The sequence below is a fragment of the Haemaphysalis longicornis genome, unplaced genomic scaffold (assembly GCF_048455015.1).
Source record: "Haemaphysalis longicornis isolate Haplotype H1 unplaced genomic scaffold, Haemaphysalis longicornis Haplotype H1 scaffold_1, whole genome shotgun sequence".
Classification (NCBI taxonomy): Eukaryota; Metazoa; Arthropoda; class Arachnida; order Ixodida; family Ixodidae; genus Haemaphysalis; species Haemaphysalis longicornis.
Genome location: NW_027526203.1, coordinates 291,879,508 through 291,896,614, shown reverse-complemented (window position 1 = coordinate 291,896,614; position 17,107 = coordinate 291,879,508). Strand labels below are relative to the sequence as shown.

Genomic DNA, 17,107 nt, shown 5'->3' with positions numbered 1-17,107 from the left:
AATTTTCCTACGGCCCATACAAGAGCAAGACATTCGCGCTCCGTGATAGCGTAGTTCCGCTCTGACGACGAGAGACGACGGCTGGCGTAAGCAATGACTCGGTCGCCGTTTGCTTGTCGTTGCGCTAAAACAGCGCCAATGCCGTGTCCACTCGCATCTGTACGGACTTCAGTGGGTGCCGCCGGGTCGAAATGTCCCAGAATGGGAGAAGCAGTGAGTATGTTTGTGAGCGTTTGGAAGGCTTCCGTTTGTTCTGGGCCCCACGAGAAGGTAGCGTTCTTGCGAAGGAGATCAGTGAGTTGGCTGGGCGATAGTCGCGAAATTTCTAATGAAGCGGCGAAAGTAGGAACACAAGCCTACGAAGCTTCGGACGTCTTTGGGCTAGCGAGGTTGAGGGAACTCTCTGGCAGCCCGAACCTTTTCAGGGTCGGGGCGGACTCCAGTGGCGTCAACTAGATGGCCGAGTACTGTGATCTCGCGTCGCCCGAAGCGGCACTTCTTGGAATTCAGCTGGAGTCCTGCTCGCCGGAAAACGTCAAGGATCGCCGCAAGTCGTTCCAGATGGCTTTCAAACGTGGGCGAGAAAACAATGACGTCATCAAGGTAACAGAGACAAGTAGACCATTTAAAGCCATGGAGCAGGGAGTCCATCATCCTCTCGAACGTGGCTGGCGCGTTACATAAGCCGAAGGGCATTACTTTGAATTGATAAAGACCATCCGGCGTTACGAAAGCTGTTTTTTCGCGATCGAGCTCATCAACGGCAATCTGCCAATATCCAGTTCGGAGATCAATGGAAGAGAAGTACTTGGCCCCGTGGAGGCAATCCAACGCGTCGTCAATGCGAGGAAGGGGGTACACGTCTTTAGTAGTAACCTTGTTGAGGTGACGATAGTCTACGCAAAAGCGCCATGTACCATCCTTCTTCTTGACCAGGATAACGGGGGATGCCCATGGACTAGTGGAAGGCTCAATAATGTCTTTGCGAAGCATCTTGTCCACTTCCGCTTGAATGGCTTGGCGTTCCGTCATGGACACCCGGTAAGGCCGTCTGCGAAGGTGATTGGCATCCCCTGTGTGTATGCGATGCTCAACAGCAGTGGCCTGTCCCAGAGGGCGATCGTCAAGGACAAAAATGTCTCTAAACGATGACAATAAATCACGAAGTTGCCTCGCGTGTACAGTTGGCAGATCAGAGGCTATCATGGGTTCGAGATCGAGCGGCAGAGGTGAAGTGGGCTTGGCCTCGCGCTGACAGTCTAGGCCAGTGACATCGGCTAATGCATTCACCTCGCACTGTGAAATTGTACATAGTGTAGCTAGCGACATTCCCTTTGGGATAACCTGCGGTGTATAGCCAAAATTGGTGAACGGCAGTCGGACGCGACCATCCAAAATCGTTATGACAGCGTGCGGCGTCATCACATTACGCGCGAAGAGTACGTCAGCAAGAGGCGAAGCGAGGTAACCACCATCAGGGACAAGGGGGGACAGTTGCAAGGACACGAGTGTAGTGGCTAGGGGTGGTAAACGAACGTCGGCTGAGGAACAGAAGTGCTGCCTGCGGACGTCGTCGTGGCCGTGATAAGAAGGCAGCTCTAAGTGAAGGACTCCAGCCGAACAATCGATGAGTGTTGAGTGGTCCGCGAGAAAATCGAGGCCAAGAATAACGTCGTGAGTGCATTGGTCTACACAGTAAACAACACGACGGTTTGTCGGCCAGCTATAGTAACACGCGCTGCACACATCCCTGCGACAGTGGGCGTAATTCCGTCAGCGACTCGTACAACACGTGAAGTGGGGGGCGTAAGCACCTTGCGAAGGCGGCGGCGAAGCTCCGAGTTCATAATCGACATATGTGCACCCGTGTCAATCAAGGCAGTAACGGCAACATCGTCAACTTGAATCTTCAGTAAATTTTTCCGTGTACAAAGCGTTAACAGAGGATTTTCGGTGGTCGTCGGACATGCAGCATCACCTCTGAGAGCTGCATCATTTAGTTTTCCGGACGGGGGTTGTTATACGGCGTCGGCGAGAGTGGACGCCGGGGCTGTGGCGAACGGGACTGACGGCGCTGGGGCGGCGGCGATCGGCTGTACCGGCGGAACGGAGCGTTGACGTCTATTGGTTGCGGCGGAGGCGGTGGAGTAAAGCGACGAGGCATCTGATCAGGGTGCGTGTAGCTGGAAAGGTCTTGCCGGAATGGGAATGGTGAACGCCTCTGGCAGTACCGTGCAACATGCCCGACTCGGCGGCAGTGGAAACAAATCGGCTTGTCGTCGGGTGTCCTCCATTCCGAAAGGTAGCGGCTACGATAGGTGGACGGTTGGTATTCATTGCGGCCGCCGTAGCTCGAGGAAAGGTGAGGCGCGTGAACGCCTGGGCCTCTCACAGCGCAAACCGGCTGAAAGGCGAGCTTGGCTACCTCTTCCCGAACGACCGCTTGGATCAGAGCGATGGACAGAAGGCACGTTTCCGATTGGGGAAGCGTCGTGGGGGCCATAGCCTCGAGCTCTCGTCTGATAAGCCTGGTCAGACTTGCCGTCGTAGCTGGGCTCATGTCAGTCTCCGGGGGTCGATGTTCGGAAAGACAACGATCCTCGCACGACGACGTTGGAGCGGTGTTTGGAAGTCGGGTAAAATTAGTAGTCAGGCGACATCCTTTTGCCTGCTCAAACCGGCGACATTCCTTGATGACTGATTGCATGGTTGTGCAGTCCTTGCACATGAGTAAATTGAAAGCGTCGTCCGCTATTCCCTTGAGGATATGCCCGACTTTGTCCGCTTCCGCCATTTGGTCGTCAGCTTTCTGGCACAAGGATAGCACGTCCAGAATGTACGCCACATAATGCTCGGTAGGGGTCTGTACACGGGAAGTCAGTGCCTTCTTCGCAGCGGTTTGACGGTCTACAGGGTTCCCGAACAGCTCGCGCAGCTTGGATTTACAGTCGTCCCCAACTTGTTACCGTCTCCTCGTTAGTTCGAAACCAAGTATGGCCGCTCCCCTCAGAGAATTATCCACGTTCGCAAGCATGATGGTGGGATCCCACCTGTTATGAGCGCTAATGCGCTCATACGTCTTCAGCCAGTCTTCAAGGTCAACATCATCTGTGCCGCAGAACGTGCCCGGGTCACGCTGCTGCGAGATAACGATGAATGGGGATGCAGTCGCGGTAGCTCCCTCGGGCGCCATCGTTGGTCGGGGAACTTGCCGTCCGCTGCGGAGCTCCGTGCTGTGCGTGTCGTACCCCGCACCTCCACCAAAAATGTTACGGGGAAGGTATTGTATTAACCAAAGGTAACAAGGGGGAGCCAGAGCAGAGTGTCCAGATTCACGCACGAACCAAGTCGAGAGCGATCGTCGTCGACTTCCTCTTCTAGCTGCTGAGCTCTCATCAGACCCTCTCTCCAGCACAGAACTGACGCATACCCGTCGGCTCAGTACATAGCCGAACATCCCCGTCACAATATATATATATATATATATATATATCACGGTGTCGGACCGAAAAACATACTGGTTCGGTTACGGTTCGGGCTCGGGTGAAATAATTTCATTCCGGTTGAGTTCCGGTTCGACTAAATTACACACCAAACCGATTCGTGAACCGGTTCGGAACGATTAACTATAGCTAAGGGTGAAAAAAAATTGTTTCTAGTTCAAAGAACATACAAGTTTGGTTCATACAAAAGATGGGTTTGTCTCAGTGGGAATGATGTCCATCATATGGGAACTTTAAACAATTTTCCTACACATTCGTGAAAATAAATGAAGTTGTTTCTGTTCAATAGGCACTTTCTTGCATGGCCCTTGTGACGTCACAGAGTCTTATTTATGTGATTGCAGCCACCGACTAAAGACGCAACTAAAAATCAGGTTTGTGAAATTTGGTGGTTACGAAATTTTGTTATGAATGTGAAATTTGGGGAACATGAAATTAAATACCTGATAAATCTGTTTTCCCACATTACGTCACCGCTTACGTTGGGTAATGTTAGACTTGAAGGTTTTCTAATATTTATTATCATTTTTCGCGAATGCAACGTCCTGCGGGGTATTGCTTTCGAATAAAACAAGTTCACGGTTTATTTTGAGTTCGTGGTTGCTTTGAACTCCCATGCAGAGCGCGTAAGTAGATGCAACAGAGGAATCGCGCCGACCACGACTTCGGTATGGAGCTTCCTTTCACGCCCGGGAAAAGCAAATTGTGCCTGCGTTTTTATACCAGTAACATTCTACAACAAATGGTAAAAAATTGTGACAGTTGTCTATTAATGCGTATACATCCTTTCCAGCCGCTCTTTTAGGCAACTTGCCTCTATAAACTCGGCCTCACGTCTATACAGAAGTGAATTGTTCGGACGACATATATATATATATATATATATATATATATATATATATATATATATATATATATATATATATATATATATTATATCGAAGATCTGAACCGGTGTGTGCTCAGCCACAGCGTACGATGCTACACACACACACACACACACACACATATATATATTATATATCATCATCATCACCAGCCTATCTACGCCCACTACAGGGCAAAGGCCTCTCCCATTATCCTCCAATTATCTCGGTCCTGTGCCAACTGTGACCAATTTATCCCCGCAAACTTCTTGATCTCATCTGCCCATCTAACTTTCTGCCGCCCCCTGCAACGCTTGCCTTCTCTAGGGATCCACTCTGTTACCCTTAATGACAAGCGGTTATCTTGCCTTCGCATTACATGCCCTGCCCACATCCATTTCTTCTTCTTAATTTCTACTAATATGTCTTTAACACCAGTTTGCTCCCTGACCCACTCCGCTCTCTTCCTGTCCCTTCCTATATATATATATATATATATATATATATATATATATATATATATATATATATATATATATATATATATATATATATATATATATATATATATATATATATATATATATATATATATATATATATATATTTATATATATATATATATATATATATATATATATATATGTGTGTGTGTGTGTGTGTGTGTGTGTGTGTGTGTGTGTGTGAGTGTGTGTGTGTGTGTGTGTGTGTAGCATCGTACGCTGTGGCTGAGCACACACCGGTTCAGCTCTTCGTGCAAGGTGATCGAATCTCCCAAAGTTTGTTCGGACCACCTCAAGTCGGGGAATTTCGACTAGACCCAAGGCTTAGCAGTGAGTTCGAAATTATGCGGAAACGCCGCAGGTTGAATAATGACGCTGTGCGCGGCGTTTTGGCAGCCCCGAATACCAACTACCATGCATAGCAGGCGCGTCGTCGTGTGGTATTAGTGTTATTGTACTTTATAAGCTTTGAATTCAACTTCTTTGCTGAGCGTAGTTGTTGGAATAAACGGGTTGATTCCTCGCCGCATGCAAATATACGAAAAGAGCCTAGCTTTATACGCTTCTAAATTTGCATCGACGCATACAGCAGTGTCACGGGAAACGTGGCGCCTAAAAGCAAGGAGCGACTCAAATACGTGCGTGCAACAACCAGAAGAAACAAAGTCGGAAAAACAAAGCCGTCGATTTGTTCTCTGAATTCCATAGAACTAAAAAAGCACGCATGCGGCCTCGTAAAGCATACGTAGAAGTTTTACGTGCGTGGGGCCATCCTACACGCCATTGACATTACTTTTTTTTTCTCCTCATATAGCGGTCTACTGAGCTTCACGTGCATTGCCGTATAATTAAGGCACGCAAAATCATAGCCGTAAGGGCTATCTTGCTGGTTTCGCCGCGATCATAGACATACGATTGAGGAAGTACGTGGTTATGCGGCGGCAGTATGACAGAGTGCTCAAAGCGCAGTTTTCTTTCGTGGACGCTCTTTTGCAGCAAGAGGAAAGCATGAGGTATTGGAGATTTACATACGATGACGCTGTGTTTGCCCAACCTAGCTCAAACTTGGAGAAAGCCAGCACATAATTAGGATGTATTTCGATTCGAGTTTCACTTTGATTATAGTCGTTCAGCTGCATCGACGACACCATTTAAGATTTACGCAAGACGACGCTGTGTTTGCACAACCTAGCTCAAACTTGTGGGTGGCCAGCACCTAATTAAGATACAGATATTCGGTCTCATGGTTTCTATTTGATTACAGCCACCGAGCTGCATCGAATACGAACAGAGAGACCACACTCAGGAACACTGCAAACTCAGCCACATTCGAAAAACCCACAGCCAGGCCACAAGCGAGGAAACAAACTGGCTGGTATTCCCAGCACGTAGCCTTGGTTTACCGCTCGCATGGGTATGGGCCTTGTGTTCAGCGTGGCCTGGGACTCAACTGCCATCTAACAATTATTGCGTGTTTAAGACGTAACAAGACTTAATCTAATTATTGTTGACAGAAATACAAAAATTTCGCGTGCGAGTGCGTGCGCGTGTGCGTGCGTGCGATGAGAACCATTGGTGGTCAGCGGCTCACTGTTGGGTATACTGAACACTGAACACCTGTGTGATCTGAGTTCGATTCATATGCTCAAAGGTTTTACACTATTACATGGCATTGTGTGGAAGAATCTTCTATCAGAAATTTATGACCCTGCAATATATCACAAATACGTTTCAGACACTTGTGGCTATAGACATATACTGGTGCCCAGGTCACGTAACTATATATCCGTGGCCATTAGACACTGATACATTGATGGACTTACTTGAGTGTGTAATCTTCCCCTTAGTATGGCCGTTAGACGCTAATACGCTGATGGACTTACTTGAGTATGTAATATTCCCCTTAGTAAGGCCGTTTCGTTCGAACCTTCGCGGGAGGTCTTATTTTTTCTTTGGCGGAAGTCAACGTGGCTGCGCATACTTGGGCTTTAAAGGTTCACTTATTGCTCACCGCTGCAAAATCGCGAGCCTAGGCGAGATCCTCGAACGTATTACATGGGACTGGCCGCCCCAGTCCCATGTAATACGCCATCGTCGTCGGGAACACCGTAAATTTTTATAGTGCAGCAACAACTCCAGTCATTTTAGCCGAAGTCTAAAATACTGAGAAATGGAACGAATAACGTGGGACATGTGTTTCAGAAAACATCCCTGAAGTGGGTATGGGTTGCTCTATACAAAACTGCGTGCTCAATTGTGTAGCCCCTGCGGGGTCAAGTGTAAGTACGTTTTGGCCGTGAGGGTACTCACTGTACCACGTTTAGGTTGCCATGAATTCAAAAACCAGGCTCGAGGTCAACGCGCAAGCTTGTCTGTTTTTGCTAAAAATACCAGTTTATACAACATTCATTTGCCTTTAACCAGAGCGGGCCACCTCCATCTGGGACTTTCATCAGAATTACCTTATTGATAACGTAGAAAGTATTCAAAACCCCGCAGTTGGCTTCACTTTATCTAATTACCCAGCATTTACTAGCGTCACAAATCTCATATCGCACGTTGCCCTTCCTTCCTTCAACCTTCCGAGGAAGCTAGCGAGACTGGTATTTCCAAGGATTTTGTGAGGTATTATCACCAAACTGTTACGTCATGTCGACCTCGCATGTGTCAAGCCGTGTAGCGAACTACACGGGTCATACCCTCGCCCACGTAAAAACACATTTGCACAATGATTTAATAATTTTTTACGGAACCTGAAAAAATCCCGTAATTTTTCCTCTCACGGGGTAATAGCGAGAAACCTTGATATATCCAAATTATCATTTCAAAGCATCATTAAAATCATTATAATTTATTGTGTTAGCGCCTTTCATAATTTTTTCGCCATTGTTCGCAGCCAGCTTTGCCATCTCCTGCGTAAGAAGTGTTTTTTTTTTGCATTCTCTTGTTGCATGTTGTATTGCCTTTGACATGGTATACTAATGTTTTTTTTTTTAATCTTGCTTGTTACACGTATTACTACTACTGTGTTGCTCGTTTATCATATGTTGTTGTTAGGTTTATTAGGACGTGATGACAGTTATGTTCTGTCCATCTTTGGCCTCAAGTTCTCTTTTTCGTGTAAGCATTTTTATGTACCATTTTCTTCATAATTATGAAGGTTGTAGGACACCTCCCACGTGTTACAGTGCCGCCCCTACCACTTGTATCCCATTCATGTTTTTCCCGCCCTACAGAGATCCTTGAAGAGTGAAAGTAAATAAAATACGCTATTAAATTACTGTGTACGAACGTGGTGCAGTATGATGAGCATCTCGACAAGGATTTGTACTCGCGAACGAGCCTTGCGTTGCATCGTTGCGGCGTGCTGCACGACAGCTGCCAGCTTGCAATGTGGAAGCAAGCTCCTTTCAAACGCACGGTAGGTAACTACGTAAGCTGGACCAACCCGCCGCGGTGGCTCAGTGGCTAAGGCATCGTGCTGCTGAGTACAAGGGCGTGAATTCAATCTCGCATTTCTGGTGGAGGCGAAAAGCGAAAACGCCCGTGTGTTGAGATTTCGGCGCACCTTGAAGATCCCCAGGTGGTCAAAATTAATCCGGAGCCCATCACTACGGCGCGCCTCATAGCCCAGGTGTATCGATCGATCGATCGATCGATCGATCAATCAATCAATCAATCAATCAATCAATCAATCAATCAATCAATCAATCAATCAATCAATCAATCAATCAATCAATCAATCAATTATCCGGATCATACTTAAAAGGAGCACAGGAGCGCTTGGAATTCTCTACGTTCAAAACAGCCCAAGGGCCGTGCGGGGAACACTATACGACACCCCCCCCCCCTTCCCCCCCTCAAATCCGCCACTGCCCCCACCATGCATGATTGGCAACCATCCCCGCTCCTTTCTTCCAATTCCTTGGAAGCGATGAGCGTTCATTGCTCTTCTACTGGGTGAAAACTACGCAAAGGGAGGCACCAAGGCTCCTTTTTTCTTTTTCTTTTTTGCGGTTTAACGTGATTCAAATATGGCACAGTTTTCCACACCATGGGAAGCCCAAAGGCGCATTTGCGTTGGTTCCGCACAAGGCTATACGCAGCGCTGATAGCAGCAAATGCCGTGCGCTCCGAGTTCCATTCAAGTGCAGTCAAGATTACACAAAAATTTGCCCGATAAGCGCTAAGTAGATCGCCGCTTTTTCTTTTGTTTAGTTTGTTTGACCAATGGCTTCCACAAATAGCAAAGTGTGACTGTATTAATTTTGTTGTTTTCGCTGCCCTTATGTGTTTATTCTATTTGTTGTTACACTCGGAACATCCCTGCAACAGTTGCCTACATGTGCGGCAGTTTTATTTAAATAAATGAGTGACGCATTACTGCTTGCTGCCGTATATGGAAGGAAAATCGACCAATGACGATTCCCGACCAGGTTAAATTTGTTCCTGGCATTGTTTGTTGTGCCTTTTAGGTTTAGAACATTGTACTTGCAGTTTCATAAAGAATTTTCTCATAAATGCTTATAATTTGCTGTTTTCATTAGATTTTATTGTTGCATTAATGGCTACATGATATGGATTATTCATGTCATCCCCTTTGTGATATCCCTGAATTAGTTGTAGCACTTCTAGTAAAATGATAAATATGATTCTTCACTCGGGCGCAATTTGTTGAAGCATACCCACTAGCGTTTATATGATGGCAAAAAACGAAAAGTAGAAACGACAGGGAGATAACGAGTGTAAGTCAGTTGGCTACCCTACTGGTGAGAAAAGGTGGTGGCAAAAACATGCGTGCATATGCATTCCGAACAAAAATACCAGATCTTCCGGTCATCCTGGTATATATTATTTTATTCTATTCTATTTTCGGGAGAGCGGACGGGGGTACTCCTAATGTTTGTGCTTTATCATTTCCCCGGAACGCCTGTCATTCGCCTCCAGCAGCTCAGCGCTACATGTATGGATTGATTCAGCAGGACTAGCCTGCTAGTGTGTCGAACGCGTAACAGGCGATGCGCCCAACATGACACTAAGCATGATTATAAGTGCGTACACTTCGTTCTCCAATTCTTCTCAGACAGCAAGCACTTTAAATAACGAATTTCATGCAAACCTTCTCCACATAATCTATTATTTTAATTTAACCCTGTCACAAATTTCGGGTGCTCTTACCTTTTTTTTTTTTATTCCTTTTGCGGAATGAGGTTCCACTGTTGCATGCTTTAATTCAAAGCAAGGGCGGGCACCAGCGCGAGATACCGATTATTTTAGCGCGAAAGTGTCCCCTTAATTTGGCTTTCATGTTTACCACTCTATTTGTTTTTGTATATGATATATAACCTTTGTTTCAGCGTGTAGTGTCATTAAATATCGGTAATGAAGATATTTCAGCAGGCTTGGCACACTTCGGGCTCTCAATTATAAATCGATCAATCAGTCAGTCAGTCAATCAAGCAAGCAATCGATAGATCGATCGATTGACGACTGATTGCTGGATTGGCTGACAGTGGTCACCTGTGGCAGGGCGCAAGCAACGGTCCTTTTATTTTGTCTTTCATATGAGCTGCCCTTGCGAATACTGGGCCATCTAGCAGTCCAAACAGCCAGGAGGTGTCTGAAAATTAAGCGGTAAAAGCAGAATAGCCTTCAAAATGTTGTCGTGCCACAGTTCACGACACAAGGATTCGCTCGGGACAGCGAGAGCAGCCTCCCGTTGACGAGTGAAACATTCCCTGCACTGCAACGCGTGCGACGTCACGCGCCAAGCAAGCAGTCGCTCGGAGCTCGGAGGGGCAGCGTGACGTTCTGCGATCGTTGCAGGTTACGCAACCAGTCGACGATACGGGGCCCTGCAGCTGGCGGAGGCGTCGCGCGCGGCTTCTCCCCGCCAAGTCTCCGCGGCCTTGGAACGCGCCCTGTCGCTGCCGGCGCGGGCTCGGTGGGCTCGGCGCCTTACCACACACGCACCACGGCCAACTGACGACGCCTGTCGGCCAGGCTGGGCTTCAAACGGGGCTTCGCCGCTCGGGTACGATGAACCCCGCGCGCGGAGAGAGAGAGAGAACAAAAGGGTTGCGCCACTCTGCAACGGGAAAATTCCGCTGCGGCAGTCGCGCGCTCAGCTGTCGTCGCTGGCTCGCTGTACTTGCGCACCTAATCTGCTGTGCCGGTTGAACGCACATGCACACTCCCTCCTCCCCTTTTCCGGATTTACTCTTCACTTTTCCTCCCGGTCAGCCGATGCATCCTTCTCACGGCCATCTTGGACACCAATATTATAATTTTGCGCGAATGAATCTCCAACCAGGCCCTAGCACTGACGGAGCACACTCTGCATTTGTAAAAACATTGTATGCTTTTACTGTGTCGCACATCTATTTGAGTACTTTGTCATCTCTGCTTGCGTTTCTAAACGAAGAATATGTGCTTGTGAACGATATTCATGCACCGGTTTTTCTTGCTCTGCCCCGTACTTGGCCCAACGCTGTATAAAATTCCCCAGAAACGCACGCCAACCCTCCTCCACAGTGAATTCTCTCCTCAGTTGTTTTTCACAATATGGTACATATGGTACCACCCCTCTGATTTGCGATGTTCCAAACGCGGAGAAAGATCATTTAACATCGGGAGACACCATTTCAACCGATGCTACGGTTTACTCAGCCATACTCAATCACACGCTGCAGAACAAGAGGGCATATTTTTAACTGCTTCAAGGATACTAGCGAACGTCGTACTCGGTTTTATTAAAGCGTTCTTTGGGTATCTGGTCCATTAAGTCCGCGCTTGTAGGACTCCGTAATGCGCTTTTACCTCGTGGCCTATACGTCCAAAAATAGGCCCAGTTTTTCTATGACCCCATGAGTTAGCTGAGTTCCACATCTCTAATTCTTTACCACTGACGGAAATAAATACTGATTTATTGGAGATTTTCAACCAAACCAATGAAGGCGCTGGCAACTCGAAGCTTTGTAGTATCAGAAAGGGTGCACTTGTACTGCTCAGTTATTTGAGGGGTGAAATATACACTCGATATGATAATATGAAGACTTAAGGGCTATGTGAGTTCTGTATATGAACTGCTACATACAGTATATACATGTGTGTGGAGTAAAAAATATGTATATATGTACAGTGCGCACGGAATTTGTCTGTAGCAGCGATTTATACTTCAACTGGTTATAGCTGAACAGGGCTGACACATACTCTTCAAACAAATGTTGGCGACTACTGGAAGTAGTCGGCCTAGGATTCAGAATGGTGCTGTATATAGTTCTGTCTAAATTACTCCAGGCCAAGGTCGCAGAAGCCTAGAAGTACGAAAAGTGTCTTGCCCTCTGCACAAATTCTTGCAACACCATCTCTCAATGGTCTACAGAAGAATTCACATGTGCACGTATTGGTGCCCTTGACCCGCACCTGCAACGTCCTCTTCCACTACGCCTCCCACGGTCTGACGCAACTCGTCTTTGCCCTCTCTGGCTGCGGGTGTCATTCACAAATGCTTACTCATACTTGATAGGGATGGCAACAAGGGAGGAGTGCGAAACGTGCAGCACGCCGGAGACGATACGCCACGTTTTATGCGAGTGTGTACGCCACTCGCCTTAACGAAAGAAGCTGACGTCAGGACTGAGGAACCTGGACTCTCAGCGGCCATTTTCGGAGGAGAAAATTCCGTGTCACTGACCTTCTCTGTCATCCACTCAGAAGGCGACTAAGGTACTCTTACGCTTTCTACGGGGGACGAACACCAGACTGTAGACTGAAATCCTCCTGTGTCAATCACTGAACTTGAACGTTCAGTGCTTCAGCGCTGGGAATACCTGTCCGCTCCAACTTTTCTTCAGTCTTTGCTTTCTCTTTTCTTGCCTATTTTCCCTTTCCCGCGTGCAGGATAGCAAAGTAGGCTCTAGCCAGGTTAAATCTCCTGCCTTCCTTCTACATCCTTCCTTCCTTCCTTCAATGCAATACAGTGCACCTATATGCGCAATGATGTACCCGAGCGCAGTGCGCACACGTGTACCTATACACAGCAAAACAGATTACGTGGATGTGAGTAGACATACTACATGTCACAAGTATTCGTTGCGTCAAAGAACTCCATCCGTGCAAGGTAGACTTTGTTCTTGCTTTGACCAATACCGACGGGCCCAACCTATGCGAATAAAAGGGAGTCGAGTGGGTGACATAAAGTCGATAATCAAGTAGTGCATGGCGCACATCTGTTTTGTGCCTACAAGTACAGCATGTGTCGGGAAAGAATTGAATACGGCGAAAACATTTCGTGGTGTAGGCAGCATGGGCTTCTTGGGAGGAATAGGGTAGCGAAAGGCGACCATAATTAGGATTCCTATAGATGTGATGTACAAAATCTTTTAACATTAGAATCGTGGCTAAATTCTGTTATTTAGCTTGAGTGCTTACTTAAGGACGGAGGGGTAAAAACATTTTCGTCATTACAGGGTGTCCCGCCGTTCTAAATACACAAGGTCGTACGGTAGAACATAAGTGTGCCAATCAGCAGCAACTCAAATTCTAATGCAAGTTATTTATTTATTACAGTTTACCCCGCGGTTGTTCGCTGAGAAATCTCAACAGCAAAGATGTTTATCTATACATGTACGGCAATATATACAGAATGATCAGAGTTAAGTCGACAGGTTTTTTTTTTTTTTTTTAATTAGGCGCTTAGATTTACGTGAGGACCCCCTCTACAGTGAGGTTGTGCGGCCAGGGGGACACATAATTGCGAGATAAATATTGATGTAGGTGGCTTAATTAGCCAAAATTGATGAATTAACTTTTCAGTGGCTACAGTAACCAGGCACGTTTGTATTGCAGAGTTAGACGCAATCGTGTTTCTACGCCGTTTCATTTGGTAGAATTCTTCTAGCGCGTCCGTACTTCGAGATATCGAACTGCCAAGTTTAATTGCCGCTCCCATGATTACGCATGCTAGAAGTCAAGACCGGCGCATAGCTCCTCCCTTTTCTTTTGAGTTTCGATAGTGGTTCCGAGTACTGAAGATTGCGATAACGCCAGCCAATACTGAATGGGTGCAAGTTATCATTTTTACCTATGCCTCCACCCCGTTGTCGAACTGAACACCCTACACAGCATGCACGTCACAGAAGGGAGGAGCTTTGCGCCGGTACAGACTGCCTTGCATGCTTAATCATGCGAACGGCAATTAATCTTCGCAGTTTGATATCTCGTAGTACTGATGCGCTGGAAGAATTCTGCCAAATGAAACGGCGTAGAAACACGATTGCGTCTAACTTTCTAATGCAAACATGCCTGGTTACTGTAGCCACTAAAAAGTTAATTAATCAATTTTAGTTAATTAAGCCACAAAACTCAATAATTACCTCCTAATTATATGTCCCCCTGGGCGTATAACCTCACTGTGGAGGTGGTCTTTACGTAAATCAAAGCGCCTAATTAAAAAAAAAAACCTGTCGACTTAAATTTGATCACCCTGTATATCAATAATAGCAGTTTTATAAAGAAACTGTCCTGACGCCGCCTTTCCATGGCAGCGCAGAGCTCAAAAAATTGCCATAAAATTGAAACGCGTATTCTCTGAAACAACAAAACAAAAAAAGCGTTAGGTTCGTCCGCTACGATGAAGATATAATCATTCGCAATATAATAACGCTTAACCACTTCGGAGTATGGCAAGCCAGTTTTCAATTTCGTATCTTTAACCCTAATGTCCACGGCGTCCGGCTACGACTGCATCCCGGGCATCTTGACGGCGGTTTACAACAATGAAATCTATCCAACTCGCTTGTGCATAGACGTTTTGCCTTCGCCACCGATATCCTCGCTCTAAGAAATCGGCGCAAGTGGGCTTCACGGCAACGCCCCAGAACGACCATTCAGCGTGCTTAAATGTGCGAATTTGGCGAGGCGTGCAAGGCGTGCGTGTGCGCTGTTGTCCCAGCGCAGATCCTAGTTTTTAGTTTAATCGCATGCTGGGCCTCGAAATTCGCCAAATTCGCACATTTAAAGGAGCCATGAAGACAAAATGCAAGTTTGTGTTATTCGAAAGATTTCGTGTTTTATAGTGCCCCCAGCGCTTGTCCGAATGCAAACGATGCTTTATTCACTACGAAACTAATCAATTTAGGTAAAAATTTTGATTTTCCCACTCAATCGTGCGTTTTCGTGGTCCCAAATGACATCACAGGAGCCGACCGCTCTGCAGCCTAGGGTCCTTCGATTCACGCATCCGCCGTACAGGGTGGAGACACGTATGCGCTGGCGCCGCCATTTTGGTCCACTCGCTCGCTACCGAAACAAGTCATTGTATCAAAACCGCGCTAAAATTATCCCCGCAACGGGGTTGACTGGCGAAGTTTGAATCATCTTATCTGTTTCGCGTTGCTGGGTCTCGTGGGAAACGAGAACAACGCGTTGTGCACGTTACCCAACTGCAGCGGCACGGGACCGTTCAAAGGGTGTCTCCACCCTGTACGTTGACGCTGGCAATGAGGTACTCGCGCGTTTGTTTACGTTACTGAACCTAGATGGCGCCACCATACCGTGGCGTGTCGTTTTCTGCCTTTTTTTTCGTTCTGGGAGAAAACGGTTTCGTGAAACATAGTGCTAGCTCGACAAATATGTTCACGTAAGACACCGTCGCGTCAATCAATCGGCCAGTGTCGTCTGAGACAACCCCAAATCCCCGCAGTTCTGTACAGCTAAACAAGCATAGTGCGCGCAGTACCAACAGCAACAGTACGAAGCGGTACTTCTATGTTTACATGTGCTTTCGTAACTTACACTTACCACCATTCTTACGGCTTTAAAAAGAATGTGCCCTAAATTTAAGCGTAAATAGCTCATTCGGCAAGCTTGTAAGCTCTGCCTAATTTGCGTTTACTTTCGCCGGCCTCCGCCAATCGCAGAACTGGCTCGAATGACATCATAGGTTCTGTTGCGGGAAATGAGCTAGTGGGTCGCATGGCCATTCCCTTTTTTCCTAATTATGTAGCTTATTTGAGCTAAGTTTACGTTAAAAGTGGTGTCAGTATGATTCTAACGAGGCAGTCTTTTGAATGAACCAAACTTGTGTTTTCTCTTCATGGCTCCTTTAAAGGGACCCAGAAAAGCCTTCTGTAAAAGTTACAAAAGGCCTGTATTGTCACGTAGCACCAATATAGCGATGCAATGCCGTTGGAATTATTGATCTACATTCAGTATTAGCTGCGCCAGAAGCAATTAAATGCACCTCTCCCCACTTGCCGATCGACTCCTCCTCCCTCTCTGCCTCCTTCAAAGCAGCTAGCTACATTCCTGCGCCTAGGCTCGCGTCAATCACTGCGGACCCGCCTTTGCCTCGGGATCGCGCAGGAAGGAGGAAGAGCAGCCGAAAGCCAATGGCAGTGACGCCGCCGGCGGCCGACCTTGCCGGCGATTGGGCGAATCAGGGGGCGCCTTCGCCGTTGCGTCAGCAGCGATCGCCGTTGCGTCACCCGCGGTCGCCGTTGCGTCACCCGCGGTCGGCTCGCTGCGGCGTCGCGCTCATCGGCTGAGAAAGGCGATCTTCAAAAATTGTTTACAAATTATCTGTACAACGTATGGGGCTCACACTTGGCTCAAAAATCCCCCGTTATGTGTTCTCCCACCTGAATACATTTGATTGCCACCTTCACAAAGCTTTTCGGGGTCCCTTGAATGGTCGTTCTGGGGCGTTGTCGTGAAGCCCACTTGCGCCGATTTCTTAGAGTGCTGCATCTTCGCTGTAACCGTCGTCTTCCAGATTGGAAAGCAAAACTGGAATCAGTGTGACATCATATGGTTTGCATTTCTGCCCTCACAATTACCTCTTCCATTTTTTTTAGCAGACAGAATTGAGTTCACCTGAAGATGAGGCTTGGAAATATGTTTACGTTGAGGCCATTCCGCCCTGCGAAGGTGGGTGAGCAGCGGAGTTGCATAACATCCGGGGGCGTACACACATCCGTTTGTACAACGGAGCCGCCGCACAGCACCGCGTATAGCAAGAAATCCTTACACGTTCGGCGCACCTTGAACGTTGCCACGGCAGTTTTTTTGTAGTGTTTGTGTGCCAATTTTTTACTATTTCATTCCCAGCTCGACTAAAAAAATTATTTAAAGTTATTAAACTTTCTAAATTGTTACGTTTCGTTACAACTGTCCCTGTTTCTTTTTAGGTTGGCCTTGCCTAATTCTACTGTGCAAGTAGAAACAAAAAAGC

At 47.0% G+C, this 17,107-nt stretch overlaps 1 protein-coding gene across 1 annotated transcript in view; it reads left to right on the top strand.

Annotated features, from left to right (window-relative positions):
• Positions 1 to 456: 456 nt before the first annotated feature.
• Positions 457 to 17,107, top strand: part of LOC144159198 (uncharacterized) — a 110,141-nt gene continuing 93,490 nt past the window's right edge. Inside the window, exons 1-2 of the mRNA XM_077690536.1 lie at positions 457 to 574; positions 10,699 to 10,816. Coding sequence (XP_077546662.1) covers positions 457 to 574; positions 10,699 to 10,816 — 236 coding nt within the window. The remainder of the gene's footprint in view (positions 575 to 10,698; positions 10,817 to 17,107) is intronic.